Genomic DNA, 15,384 nt, shown 5'->3' with positions numbered 1-15,384 from the left:
TTCACGTGCCGGGTCCAGATTCCACTGACCTGCCCGGACCTGTCTGGTCATTTTTCCAACCTGAACCTGGCTGTCAGTGCCGGTATATCGAAAGAAGTGTATAACACAAAAGTGCATGGTCTATGTCCCATTAAGTCTTCTTAAACAGAACTGGCGATTGCCACAAAGCCACATGTTGTGTGAGCTCTGAGTGAGGAGACGGCATGAATGCAGTCGCCTTCTGATTGGGCCGCTCCCCTGGTTTTTGCAGGTTGTGAGATTGTGTGTCTGTGGGTGGATGAGTGAAAGCTTTAAGCCTGTATGAATGATAAAATAACTTGGGAATTTACAGGCGTTACAGGTTGGGACTTCAGTAGAAATAGAAACAGAAAGTATTCATGCCTTCATGTGCTCTCAAGGACAAATAACTAATATGGATTCTACACGCACATCCTTTTACCTTATTTGGATAATCACCATGGATCCTACAAAGGTGTTTGTGTCTAGATACGGGTGTCCCCTGCCATGTAGATTTTGAATGTGACTTCTAAAAAAAAAAACGATCTTTGTGAATTAAGTTTCATAATATTGTAGTTTAAAAAACTGTTTGTCTAAAACAGAAATGACAGAAATCATATGACACGGCGCTTTCCCGCCATTGATTATTTATTCCAGCAATCCATGTTTTCTCTGATCTTCTGAAATAGTACAGCTTCTCCAGATACAAAAACAAGCTAAGAAAAAATTCTGTGTAAACCAGAAGGAGTGGATAGGAGTTGTTTTTGCACAACTATACCTTAACATGATCCTCAAGCATTCAAAGGCATATCAATCAAACTATTACAGAGAAAAATGTCCAACCCACTAAAAGGTAACGACTGTTCCAGCTTTGTTGATGGACTCGATCTACTCGATCCTAAGTTCTGATGAATTTGCCAAGAATTTGCTTCCTATCTAGACTAACCTGCCTTACACTTTATAAACTTACACTTAAAAAGTGAATTTATCTTATCTCGCCTGGCCACCAAGCTCAAAAAAAGGTGCATGACGGCTGTGTTTCCACTGTTTTTCAGTTCTTAAGAAACCCCACAAAACTGCAGAGGAATGTCTTTTCATGGACTATTCAGTCTCTGTCTGCATCTCTCTTTATCTCCCTCTTTTTCATCCCCATGACAAGGTGAAAACGTTCCATCAATGCAATCCCAGCATGTGCTGCCGCCAAAGAAACATCTGCGTGACACTGTCAGCTGTGAACAAACATGGCTCTGAAGTCCTCCCAGGATACAAACAGAGACACGGACAAAGACACTGAGAGGAAGTGATTCTGGCTTAATCCTCCATGTACTCTCTAAATGGGAAGGTAAACCGTCCCGCTGGCAGAGCGGGAACAGACCTTGTCCGTCCTTCCAGTATTGCATACTTGTTTACTCAGCTTTTGTTTTGTCCACACATATATCAAAGCAGTTTGTTTAAAAAGGGAGATTGGAGGCATTGAAGAGGTGCGTTTGGACTTGATGCCAGCTCTCGTCTTTGACGCCCACCTGGATGACACTTGTGAACTGCTCTAACCACACCCGCAAAACAAAGAGCAGCATTCCGATCATTATGTAAAAGCTCTTTTCTCTTTTCAGATGGAAAGAAAGACAGTATTAAGATGAAAGCATCAGAGAAGAACACTATAAAGGAGCAATGACTTTTTGTCTTCACTTTTACTAGTTTCTCCTCCAAGACTGATGACCCTGCTAAAAAGACCAGGTTAGACCAGCATGAATTGCCATGCTGTTCCAGACTGGATTATGCTAGTCAGTTATAGTTTGCAGCTGGTTAAGCTATCTTCTTGGGTACACCAGTAGCTCATCCTATACACCAGCATTCAAAACCATGGCTACGTTCAGACTGCAAGTAAATGTTTTTAGTTTTGTTTTTAGTTTTGTTGCTCATATGTGATTCAGATCTGTTTTTGTCATGACAGAGACCACAGGGAATCTAAACTTTTTTATTCTGATTTGGGCTACTTCCATATGTGATCCTAAATCCGATACTGGTCTGATGGTTTGCAATGCAACCTCAGTCTGAAAAGTTAAATCTGAATTCATGCAAAAAAAAAACGCGCAACGCGCCATGGTCATGGGTTCGATTCCCAGGGAAAGCAAGAACTGATAAGAATGTAAAATGTGTACCATGAAATGCAATGTAAGTCGGTTTTGATAGAAAGCCAAATGCATAAACATCACTCACTATCCCCTTTCACACAGCAATCCCGGTAAATTACGTAAAATTGCCAGAATTACTTTACTGGTAAATACACAAATATGCTGTTCACACAAGCAATGGCGTTCCGTGTTTTTACCCGGTAAGAGACAATTTCAGTTAGTTTACATTATTGAAGAACAATTTTTATTGTTTCTTCAACCAAATAAGTTGGCAAACCCCCAAAATGTAGGTAATCAGTTATATAAAAAAATTTAAGTTTAGAAATTCAGAACTGGCAGATTTTTATTTTGTACTCCATGTGCTTTTCTACATTTTAATTATTCTTAACTAGAAATATTTGAGGAAGCAAATTCATATGTTTTAATTAAAACTATCATGTAACTTAAATATTTTTAGTAGTGGAAACTTGGCTGGCTTTAGCTAATTTAATAAATGTTAACTTGCTAATTGGTAACACAATGCTTTGATAGCATTAAAGTTGTGGTAAAATGCCCTTTTCACAAGATGTAAAATAAGTCTCTGATGTCCCCAGAGTGTGTATGTGAAGTTTTAGCTCAAAATACACCACAGATATTTTTTATATAGCATGTTAAAATTGCCACTTTTTGAGGGTGAGCAAAAACACACCGTTTTTCAGTCAGTCAGTCAGTCATATTTATTTATAGAGCACATTTAAAAACAACAGCTGTTGGCCAAAGTGCTGTACAACATGTAAGCAAGTATCCTAATGAATAAACATAAAGCCACAAATAAACAATACACAATACAATACAATACAATACCACTATGCCCACTTATGACCATAAGCAGCGGTAAATAAGTGGGTTTTAAGCAAAGATTTAAAATCAATATATGTTGGAGCGGTCTTTATGTGAGATGGCAGATTGTTCCAAAGCTGTGGAGCGGCCACTGAAAAGGCACGATCTCCTTTTAATTTTAGACGTGTTCTTGGAACAGTCAGCTGTAAACTGCTGGTTGACCTGAGATTTCTAAAAACATTATGGTGGAATGAAAGGAGATCAGAGATGTATGGAGGAGCCAGTCCATGCAATCCCTTATAAACGAACAGTAGTGTTTTGAACTCAATACGATGTTTAACTGGCAGCCAATGGAGAGAGAACAATACTGGCGAAATATGTTCTCTTTTCCTTGTTCCTGTCAACAATCTAGCAGCAGCATTTTGGACTAGTTTAAGACGTGACAGTAGGGACTGTGAGACACCCAAGTACAGTACATTACAGTAATCTAATCTTGATGAAATAAAAGCATGTATCACAGACTCCATGTCTCTGGGTGTTAAAAATGCCTTAATTTTCGCAATATTCTTCAACTGATAAAAACAACTTTTGACCACACTGTTGATCTGTTTGTTAAAAGTCAGAGCAGAGTCAAAAGTAACACCCAGATTGCGAACATGCGATTGCGTTTTTGTGTCTGTCCCTTTAAATCCAAATGATCTGCTGCTGCTGGCACAGGGGGCGGAGCTACAACAGCTTGTGTCCTTTTACCTCACACAGACATGCACTGAAGCCTTTTATGTTCAAACCGGAGTCAGACAATAATGGAGAGACTAAAGAAGAAGTGACAAGAAGTGATGTAGAATGCAACAGGAGATTTCTGAATGGTTAGTTTATGAATTTATGTATCTTATGTGTAGTTATCTTCTTGTCAGTGATTAGCATATTCTGTCATGATAATCTATAAATTGTGTTCCCGGGGGTGGAGTTTATGTAAATTTTAGGGTTTGTGATGTCACTAACCTGGGAGGAATTTTGTGTAGTCCCTACCAGCTGTTTGTTGTAGTCCGTAAAAAAACAATCTCTTTAAAAGCAAATATCTCCCTTTGCTTTGAACTTTGAGCGTTGTAACTTTGCAGATGTTGTTTATGCTCAAACAGCAATATTACACACTAACTAAAGTTAGAAAAGTGAAATCATAATCAACCACCCCTTTAACATGGCATATCTATTGCTGAATGAGTGCTGCAATAAATAACATTTAACATATTTCTGTTCTCAAATCAAGCTCTTGCTCCACTCAAAAAAAAAACATAACAGAAATCTCCCAATTAACATTAATCTTGCACAAAACCATATATGTAACACTTCATTTTAGCATTAACTCTCCCTTTCGAGTGTCATGGCAAAACATGCTGACATAGAAATTCCAGTCCAGTTTCACTTCAATTTAAGTTTGTCTAAATTAAAAGAAACAAGTTTCTAAAACAAAACAAAAATGGAACAATTTAGATTTCAGATTTAAAACACTTAAAATGTGTTTTTTTGTGAACTCAATATAAAAAAGTTCTACAGTAAATATTAATAAAAGTTCATTTGATTTAACCTAATTTGTTTAATTTAAGTTCACCCCACTCAAACCAATTAATTATTGTGAGCATTAGTGTTTACAGTGAACACCACTAAAGAAATTGATGATGAACCAGAATCATAAAGTGCAATCGGAATCACAACATGAATTGATTCCCGTTGTTATCCAAAACACAGTTTGTTGACCAGCTTTGCTGTGTAAGAACCTCCTCTGCTGCTGCGACTTGATGCTGCTTTTCTCAAGCAAAGCGGATGAGTCAGCAGTCACACACACACACACACACACACACACACACACACACACGTATGCACATCACACCCCAATATGGTAAAAAGGAGTAAGAAACCACATGATGTGTTGTCTCATAAGCTCCAGTAAATCTTCATGAACGCATGCGTAACATTTACATCTTTCAGAAGGTCGAAGACATCTCTTGTGATAGACACTGTGGGAACCCCATATGTCATGTAATCTGCTGTGAGGGTGCGGATATTCCGGTGCTAAGTCAGCACTCAGGCAGAAACACACAATACGCCACACCTACGGCAGTGCTAAGACAAGCACAAACCACACATATATGCTTCTTTGCGGTTGACAGTGACAGTTTCTAATAGGGACAGTCATGCTTGAATTCGGTTGACCTATGGGTGGCTTGCTGGTTTAGCTTTAAAGGAATATTCTGGGGTTCAGTATAGTATAGCCTCAAGACATAGGCTAATCAATATGCGTGTTAGCATGAAGTAATTGTGAAAAAAAAACTGGTCTGTTTAAAGTTATTTCCAATTGAACAAATTTGTTGCCATACCATAAACGCTAAAATGACTGTAAAATGATTATTTAAAGAGCTTCACAGCTCAACTAAAATACTCACATTTTAACAGTAGAATTAATGTAAATTCATTGGATCAAGTCAGATTCAAAATTCTTATTTCATTTTGTTGACACATTAGAGTCAAAGGTTTTTACAGAGGGGCTTTTTGAAGGGATTATCACCACATAAAATGCTTTATAAAATCAGGCAAATGATATATGAACAAACCCCTCTATAAAAAAACCCCCCTTCAGAATATAGAAATGAATAAAATTGTAACGTTTGGTGATTTCTGGCTCAGTGCATGAGAAAAACAACTCATTTTGAGAAAATGGCCGTCAAAGATATTGAAATCTACAGACACAAATAGATAAAGTGCAATAAAATAAGTGTATTTGTATGTTTTCTTCAAAACACAAATAGCCCAAAATCTCTAAATTGACCAGTACATGAAAAAAAGTGCATGAAGTGTTTTTTTAAACCGCATTTGCACCTGAACTTGATTCAGTAACTACTGATTCAATAACAGTATATAATAAGTCTCTTTTCACTGTTGACCACCTGTGTGAAGTATAAATGAAAAAGGAAATTGTCTTCATCTGTTCTTTCACTATCAAATCAGGTGCTTTCATTGAAAGCACCCTAGAAGCGTAATTCAATGGCACATACACACTAAGTGCTCAAGTTTCAAAGACATTTTTTGGGGCGATAATAGCGCTGCTTCTAAATGCAAGAGGAACAATGGAAGAACTTTAGTCTCACATCATTTATCTCCTGGTTTCCTGAGAGTCTGAAGCCCGGGATCTGCTCCAGACATCTGCCCATTCACACGCTTTTGTGTGCATACTCCTTGCTCACTTTGTTCACATTGAAATATGTGTTTTGACAACTTCACATCTCAGTAGCTTTAGGGATGCAACCGCTTCCCCCTCGCCCCCTTATTTCTTCCTCATGCGCTGGGATTGTCACATTTGCTCTTTCTTGTCTACTTACTTTCCATTCTTGCCAGGTGAGCCAGACTAATCAATCTCGATGCGTCTCTGACCCGCTGATTGGCCGCCTACTCACCTGTCAATCAGCCACTGTACTGAAGAGAGGTTTTCAATAAAAGAAAATAACTGTCAACACTTAAAAATCAAGATTTCAAAAGTTTTTTTTTTGCAGGGGAGCCATTATTGGTTCCCCAAAGAAAAACCTTTTGGCATGTTTGGTTCGATTAAAACGAACCCTGGTGCGGTTCATTTGGATAAGTGTGAACGTTAAACTCTGGTGCGTATAAAATATACTTCATAAAAGCCGTTTTTGTTTTGTTTTGTGTCTTTAGGCTTGGTGTTAAAAATGACAGTGTGAATGCGAACCAGAACTAAATTATTATTTTCTTCTTCTATTTCAGACAAAAAGAAATTTGACCATTGAACCTTATTGAACAGTTCTTGTGTGAAGAACAATTGAATTATCTAGAGAACCTTTTTCCACTATAAATACATTTTTGTGCAATGGAAAGTTTCCATTTAGACTTAAGCCAGCTACCGTCGGGCCGAACCGTTCTTATTGCCTAACCGTTCCAGTCGAAATGGATATGGTTTAATTTTCTACTGTGGGGCTGATAACAAATGCTCAGTCATAAATAGCATTGTATCTCACCTGTCAACTTGTGATTGTATCACCAAAGATTGATTTTAATACCTGCAGTTAACATGGGCCTATAATGCTAAAGTGGCGCAACTGTTCGGTAAAATCACCCGTCTGTCTTTATAGTGTGGCTCCTTCGATGGCTTAGGATTCAAATGCATATTATTAATCTTTGCTATTTCTTTTTTAAAACAAAAAAGCAAAATTGTGCATCTGTGACTGCATGAAGTCTTTAAGTTTTTGGAGACAGTTTGTCACACTTTGATTTTTGAGTCATTCTTCTTGTACTCTGAACAACCTACACTCTTTCCATGTCCTTATTTATTCACAGTGTTGAATTCATACAGAAATACGTTTCTCAACTGTGCTGAAACTTTTTTAGTTTTTCCACTTTCCAAAGTCTTAATAGTAACAAAACCCGTATGGTCTGAAAGTGTGGGGTTTCTCTCCTCTAAAACTGGCCACCATTAGGGGAATTCCACCAATTTCAGTACAAGGAGGACATGGATTTTCCACAAAAAAAAAGATATGTTCTCTACGCTCCATTGGGCTGAACAGTTCAGTGCCATAGGCAAAACCGTGACTCCCAATGCACCAGCCGAGAACATCAGAAGCATGTTTAGATTGTGAAATAAGTCATATAGAACGACCTAATCACTGTTTGTTTCTCTGTTTTGTTTGGTTCGCAGGTGGCCATGGATTTCACATAAGCCAAAGTTTGTGCCGACGTTAAAGTAAGTGCTGGTTGAAGGTTTTACACTGCAGCTTCCATAGCTTCTGTATCTGATTTTTCAAAGTAGTCTTTATAAAAAAGTCCTACTATGATAAAAGACTGCCGTTGGTCTGAGAATTTGGCTATTTTTTGGCATCAATCAAGGGTTGAAAGGTTTAGGTTTGTATAAGGGCATATAGGAAGCTCTCTGCTAGGAACCAGGAAATACCTGCTGTTAACGTGATCAAGTTTTGTGGCAAAAAAACCCCAACATGCCCAATAATTATATAGGATGTTGACCTTAAAGTAAATTTGTTTATGTAGTAACCAGTAACCAAAAGTATGAAGTGAATGATGATTTATTTATTATAACAAAGAATTTGGAGAATGGTAGGCTTTTTGCTAACGTTTGAGATTTGACTGTACTTCATTCTAGTTTTGTTTGTTTGTCGTGTTGACTTTCTTGTTGTTTCCTTCTGTCGGTGTCTGGCATCAGACAATTTCGCCATATCCTATCATGCTGACTTCATTTTTAGTTTTTCTCCATTTCCCACAAGTATCTAAATACACATAGTTTCATGTAACAGCACGGAGGTGGGTGTTGTTTTAAGGGCTCATTATTTCAGTAAAGTGATAATGCATGTGTGTGTATAGGGACACGTCTTACCAGGAGCGGGTGTTGGTGACAATGGCTCTTTCAGTTGTTCCTCTGCACGAGCTGTGAACGTCAGGTCTGCAAATATTCTGCTTGTTGTGGTGATTTAGATTCAGATGTTGCATCATTTTAATATCTGCCACATATCTCCAACAATAGATGTATTGCACATTCAGACAATGCTAGATGTTTACTGGTCAGTACTTGCATACATTTACAGTTAAGGCATACTGAAATCATTTATTTTGATTTGATTATTTTTAAATCGTTTTTTTAGCCTTTTTTTAGTCAAGTTAAGGCATTCTGAATGTTATTCATTCGTACTCCCTTTGTTTTTATTTTTTATATCATTTTAATTTTAATTTATTTTCTTGTTTAATTTTTACTATGTTGTTTTTTAAAATATTTTTCTTAGTTAAAGCATACTGAAATTTTATTTTTATATTTAAAACATGATAAAAAAAACAAAAAAACATTTAAACAATTGATTTTTTTGCAATTCATCGAACAACATGAGGAAACTATTTCCTTTTTCAACTCTTCGACCTTTAGACTCTGACCTAGACACTGGCCAAGCATCGTACCATTAGCAACAGCAGCAAAGATTTTCGGTATCACAAATGATCTGATACTTGAACCACTGAAACCTGAATTACAGTTAAATTCCTGTAAATGCTCTCATGAGGGGTTTCCATGCTATTTATAAATCCCATTCATTACTAAACCTCCTTTCATTTACTCTTGCCTCTTCACTTATACAATAATTCTCTGTAAATCCTGAAATGGAGGTTGTCTGTAAGTTTATGAAATAAATTCAGTATTGACACAGAGGTAATTATGGACAGTGGAACATATGGCTTAAAGCGGCTTGCCAGTTCCTCTGTCTGGATGCCAATGAGAAACAGTATAAAGTTTTGCTTGGGCCAGAGTGACTTGTTTGAACTGTAGTAAAGATGGTGCCACTTTAATCTGCTAAGCTACAGGCTACTCATGATTTAAAGTAGCTTTCCTAATGCAAAACAGCGATTTATACACAATCATAGGGAATAAACACATTATACAAGGGTAAGGTGAATTTGGAGAATAAATGTATGCTTTATTAATATTTATAAATCTCATTTTCTAGTAGAACAGTGTGTATGTACGCTATTGGTGGTGCATGTGTGTCATTTATAAGAAAAACCTCTGGTGAGAATGACTTGACACTTTTGACATGAAACATTTGCACTTTTCAGTTCCTGGGATCAGATCTGTGCAGCTGCATGCTTGCAGCTGAGTTTTGCACTGGAGCCACAGTTTCTAAAACCCCTCTGCACCCCGACTTTACTGTATGTTCTCCTGGAACGTTTCAGTGCGTCTTTCCTTGCGGTCTGTTCTCCCTGCGGTTCAGACATGCCACCCAATCTCCCGCTTATTGGACCCATCTGTCTCATTAGATTGTGTGTCATTGCTGGTACTGTTTTAAATGTCAGATTTGGAGACCAGCCCGTATCACTTCCTCTTCCATTAAAGACGCTAGAGAAAACGCCAGGTTCTTAATGGGGTTGGCATGATTTCCCTACAGGTCTTAAGAGTTTTAGATGGTATATGGGATATTTCGTGATCCAACTGCATTTTTTCTCGGTTTAAATTTTCCTTCCACCTTTACTTTATAAATAAAGTGTTCCACAAGGATTAGCCCAGGTAATAAACTCAAGGACGTGTGCATGCAATGGCAATCGCAAGAGTCCGAGGGCTAGATTTCCCCCCCCAGTAAACTACTGCAAAACCTTAGTGAAATTACGTTGTGTGATTTATTTAAATACTCTCCTCACATTAATTTTGCGTATGAAAGGAATACTCCTACAAATGCATACACAACAAGGTCAGCCTTTGTCATGTCTTTAGTAAATCCTGACAGTAGCTTTTTAATGCCAAAAGAAGGTCAATCGTTTTCTTTGTTAGTGAACATTGTTAGTGAGTTGCTAATACTGAGGCATTGTTTATTCTCATATTTTCATCGACAGCATGTCCTTTAACTTCTGCCATTATTGTAATTTTCCATCTCGTCTATATTATCATTGATTAAAGGGTTAATTCACCCAAAAATTAAAATTATCCCATAATTTACTCACCCTCTAGCTAGGTGAATATGACTTTCTTCTTTCAGCCAAACACAATCGGAGTTATATTACAAAATATGCTGGCTCTTCCAAGCTTTAGCGGTTCAAACTAATAGGGCTGGGCAACAAACTCAAGCTCCTCCATTTCTGTTTAAAAATGCTCATTTTAGACTTCTAATTGGTGACCAGTGTTTTATTTTGCTCTATCCTCTCCGCTTTCGGGTTCGTCAATGCGTCAAGTCTGTCGGAACTCGGCTTGTGTATTGAAGCCAGTGATTCTAGTTTGTAAAGTTATAAATATGGATATTTTTCTTACAAAAACGCATCACTTTGCTTCAGAAGGACTTTATTAACCCCCTGGAGCCGTATAGACTACTTTTATGATGGACGGATGCACTTTTTTGGGCTTCAAATTCACTCTGATTATAAAGCTTGGTAGAGCCAGGATATATATTTTTTTACTCCGATTGTGTTTGGCTGAAAGAAGAAAGTCATATGATGGCTTGAGTGTGAATAAATAATGGGATAATTTTCATTTTTGGTTGAACTATTCCTTTAAATAAAAAAACAACCTTTGTTAACAAACATTTGACAGGGAATATTGACCTGTCTTTTTATTATGCAATCCCATGGGGGTGTCAGGTTGGTCCTTTACTGCTAGCTTTAACGTATTGTTATTCAGCGCCTTGTTTGGCGGTGCACAACGACTCAATGAAGGAAACATCTGCCTGCGTTTTGCACCGTCTGCACCAGATCACCACAGCCGGCTATTGAGGGAGAACTGCTGCACGGCACATCCACATCGCCAGAGCAACTGCTGCTGCTACACACACACACACACACACACACACACACACACACACACACACACACACACACACACACACACACAAACGTGAAGTTCTGCTCCAGCATACTCCGCAGCAGCTGTGCATGTGTCTGTTTGTGTATGTGTGTCAACACATATACTTTCTCTTTTCATCCACCAGTTGGGAACATGGTCTTCACCGCTGGCCATCAGCTCTGTTCCGTATTCATCTGGAGTGTGTGGACGTACACACGCTCACAGTTCCTCTGTGGTAACCCTGTTTAGAAGCAGTGGGTTACACTAAGCAGATCTGAGTGCAGAGCCACTCAGTGTAGAGCCACACAGGTTTTTCATCAAGGCTCACTTTCACCCATATTCAAACTGATCTTACAAGAAGTTTGAAAGCTGATACAGAAACGACATGTGTCAAGGAAGCTCCACTAGGATCAATTAACCTGATGTGGTTTTAGGGATAAAACCAGTGTATCTGCTCATTTAAATGTAGTTTTCTAAAGGCACAACATTTTCAAACATTGGTGGCAACATGGTACAAGTAATATGAGTCAAAAACTGATTACTTTTTGAAAGAATTAAAGCTTAAGGTAACCTTTAATACTAAAGGTAATAACAGTAAATTATGCATAATTACAAGTAACTAACCCTAAAGAAAGCCCTAACCTTAATCCTATAGTAAGTCCATGTAGTTAAGTAATATTACTCTGTACCTATTTATGTAATTACACTGTAACAATGTCACCTTAAAATGTCCCCACTGAGTAAAAAAATCTGCCAGTCAAGCATAGCATTTATTAATAATAAATAATTTTTCTCCACATGCAGAAACTGAAGCAGCATATATGCCATGAAAATGTGCATTCCATGATTTTATTTTTCATAGGAAGCACAATCATGTGAAACGATAAATCATGTATTTACTGCGACCAAAAATACATGTGATTAATATAACATGTGATAGGAGACCAGTTATGATAATTTAATGCTATTTCCATTTTTAGTAAAGCTCTATAAATGCATTTGACTAGAAAGCTAACTTGAAAGTGTTAATTTTTATTATTCTTTCATTCTTTAATTGACATATACAATAGTGTTACATTTTCAGCACAGGTTTGGTAAATAACCTTGATGTGTGCAATGTCATGGTACTTTTCACCTGCAACTTCCACTTCCACATATACTGTATTATTGGGAAAGGTCATTGGGATATTGCTCTGCTGTGTGTAGTCCTTCTGGAGGTTAGGAAGCTAAGTCAATATCAGGTTCCCCAGAGAGGAGGCTCTTTGTCTGAGAAGAGATGGCTTCCACAGTGGCTCCATAAGTCCAGACTTCCACCGGCCCTTTCTGTCCTCTCTCCCAACCACACAAATAGCCTAGCGTGGGTAGGGCGCGATCGGACGTTGAAATAATAATATCCCGTTTAGCAAAAGGGGAAAGCACAGGCACTCTCATTCCCAGAGCGAGTGGTGGGAAGAAATCGATGATTTTCTTTTCCGAGTCTCTGAGGATTAAGGATACAGCGCAGGTCCCGGGGGTGTCTATCGTATTTATAGTCCTCTCGATAAGCTTGCAGAACTTGTGAGAACTTCTCATCAATGAATCAAACAAGGGATCATGTGGAAAGTGCATCTCCCAACCACGAGCGTGTAGTATCTTGTATCTTCCACACAATGGTTGAGCAGTGAAGGTGTGTGACATGAATGCGCTGAAGACAGCAACCTGAGATTTGAGCTTTTGAAGTGTCAGTCCAGGTTTCTATTGCTCTGGAATTGTCAGGCATTAACCACAAGTCTGTCCCGGGGTGCAGCGCCCTGAGCGAGGGAGTGGGGGACTTTTTCTCAGGTGAAGTGTTCCTGGGCTTTGTGTGCCACCGCAAATCGGTATCCCATACACGAGTATGAGAAGTGCTCGAGTATCGGAAATAGATCGGTGGCTTTGCCCAATGGCCTGTGCTGGGCTGCTGACATCAGGTCTCTACTAATGGGGAAAGCCCCAGCGTATGCATGCGTGACTCTATTCATGAGAATGTCAATTAAGGATCACATGTCGAGACTGACACTCTTCATTTGTGTGAAACAGTTGAGCATGTTGGGGAAGAAATAAAAGGCATTTAGAAATGGGAAGATCTGTCTGGAATATTAATGTGCTCAATACCAATGTTATACTGTATTGAGAGGACTGCTACTTGTGATATCCTTTTTTTTTTAAAAGGGATCACAAACTGCTTTGTTTTATTGTTTTATAATGTTTCAAGGGGTGCACTTAATGTTAGTATGTTTTGTACATAAATAATTTTTTCTTAATTTGGAAATAAAAGTGATTTTTCTACCGTGATTTTAGCAACTGATTTGAACGCTCTGTTTGTCGTGGCCGTGTCTGCTGTGAGACTTCAATGTAAACACCCACTGCTGTGATTGGCTGACATGTTTGCACATGAAATATTACATGTGAAACTCTCGAAATTTTTTGTAAATTTTTAGTATAACAGCTCTCAAGGTTAAGTAATCATGAAGTGTTGATTATAGCATTACATTTATATTGTGCCATGAAAGGTTGCAGCGATGAGCATTGTAGCCGATCACAGACACGTTGAGCACATGAATGCAGTGATCTCGTTATTGCAATTCGATTTCTGCAAATTGCGACCAAAGAATCCTCTGATGACCTCTTATTTGTCAAAAGCTGAAGGAAAATGTGATTTCTCAGTTCATGACCCCTTTAAAAATATATTTATATTTTCATTTTTAAAAATGTGTTTCATTAAATATACATATATATTTGTTTTTGAATAATGATTTTACTATTTATTTAGTATATATTTTAAATTAAAAAAAGTTAAACTACTTTATTAGGAAACCCTTTATTGTGTAAGATAGGAATTATTTCACCTTCTGCTTTTTTTAACATGCAGAAATGATGGGGGGAAAAACAGAGAGAGAGAAAAAAAGTATACTTTATTGTATTTGAAATATATTCCTTTTTCAATAGTACATTGCAAATATACTAACAAAAATTGTACTGTCTTTAAATATATTAAAAGTATATTAGCTTCATGCTTTTACCTATTTTACCTACCTTTTTACTAAAGTACAATTATTTTCGTTTTTTTTTTTTAAAGTGTATTTATTTGCACTTTATTAAAAATATATTTTAGGCATATTTTAACTGTGTACTGGAAATTATCATTGTAACAATGCATTGAAAGTATACTTTCAAAATACATTAGTATACAATAGTATTTTGTATACTAAGTATAGCTAAGTATTATTTGTCTATTAATGTGCATTTTTTATAGTTGTGCTTCGGGAGATCTTCGATGCTTCGTGGACCTTTCCCAATCCCGTCCTCCCTCTCTCTCTCCCACCTCACTTCCTGTCTAGCTACTGTCCTATCCTAATAAAAGGCAACAACTAAAAATAAAATAAAAATATATATATTTAATATAAATACAGTTATGGTATATTGCTGGTATGTTTTGAAGACACTCGTAATGAATTTGTAATATACTTACACAAATAAAGAACACTTTAATATCACTAATCAAGCTTGTAATTAGTCCCTATGCTTAAAGTATACTAAGTTTTACTTACCAATTTAGTACACAAAAGTTCACTAAATATACTTAAAGTTATGCTAAGCTTTACTACAATTTAATTGTGTACAACTAAAATATACTAGTACAAAATGAGTTTATGGGAAAGGAGAAAAATATAAAGTTTCTCATATTCTGTAATAGTTGTAATAACATATAAACAATATTAAATGTTAAATTCAATTCAATTAGATTAAGACTTTCAAATCTAATGTTTAATGGCTATACTGTAATCACCATTTTATGAAAATAAATAAATAAACAAACAAACAAATTAATTAATTGCAGTGATAGTAGAGTTGATAGTACTTGGTGTCAGATTGAAAAGAAAATAATGGTATCGCCCGTCCCTAACGCTGTTTTAACTGTATTAGATCAGAAAAGAATTTGCAGTGACATAACAGAACACAAATACTTGTCTTTTTATGTAAAGTCAAGGATGGGGTATAGAAATTAGTTCTTAGCTAGATCCTGGCCGTATTTCTAACTCATTTCTAACTATCATCTCCCTGAGATGAGCTCCTCTGGGCAGGGTG

At 37.1% G+C, this 15,384-nt stretch overlaps 1 protein-coding gene across 5 annotated transcripts in view; it reads left to right on the top strand.

Annotated features, from left to right (window-relative positions):
* Positions 1-15,384, top strand: part of ccnd2a (cyclin D2, a) — a 148,108-nt gene that overhangs the window by 90,099 nt on the left and 42,625 nt on the right. For 2 of the 5 annotated variants that reach the window (XM_079603199.1, XM_079603196.1), the window contains exon 2: positions 7,654-7,698. The exons of the other annotated variants lie outside the window; for them this stretch is intronic. In XM_079603199.1, coding sequence (XP_079459325.1) covers positions 7,654-7,698 — 45 coding nt within the window. The remainder of the gene's footprint in view (positions 1-7,653; positions 7,699-15,384) is intronic. 5 annotated transcript variants of the gene reach the window in all.

The sequence above is a fragment of the Phoxinus phoxinus genome, assembly GCF_949152265.1.
Source record: "Phoxinus phoxinus genome assembly, chromosome: 25".
NCBI lineage: Eukaryota > Metazoa > Chordata > Actinopteri > Cypriniformes > Leuciscidae > Phoxinus > Phoxinus phoxinus.
Note: the sequence above shows the minus strand (reverse complement) of the source record. Positions and strands in the feature narration are given on the sequence as shown.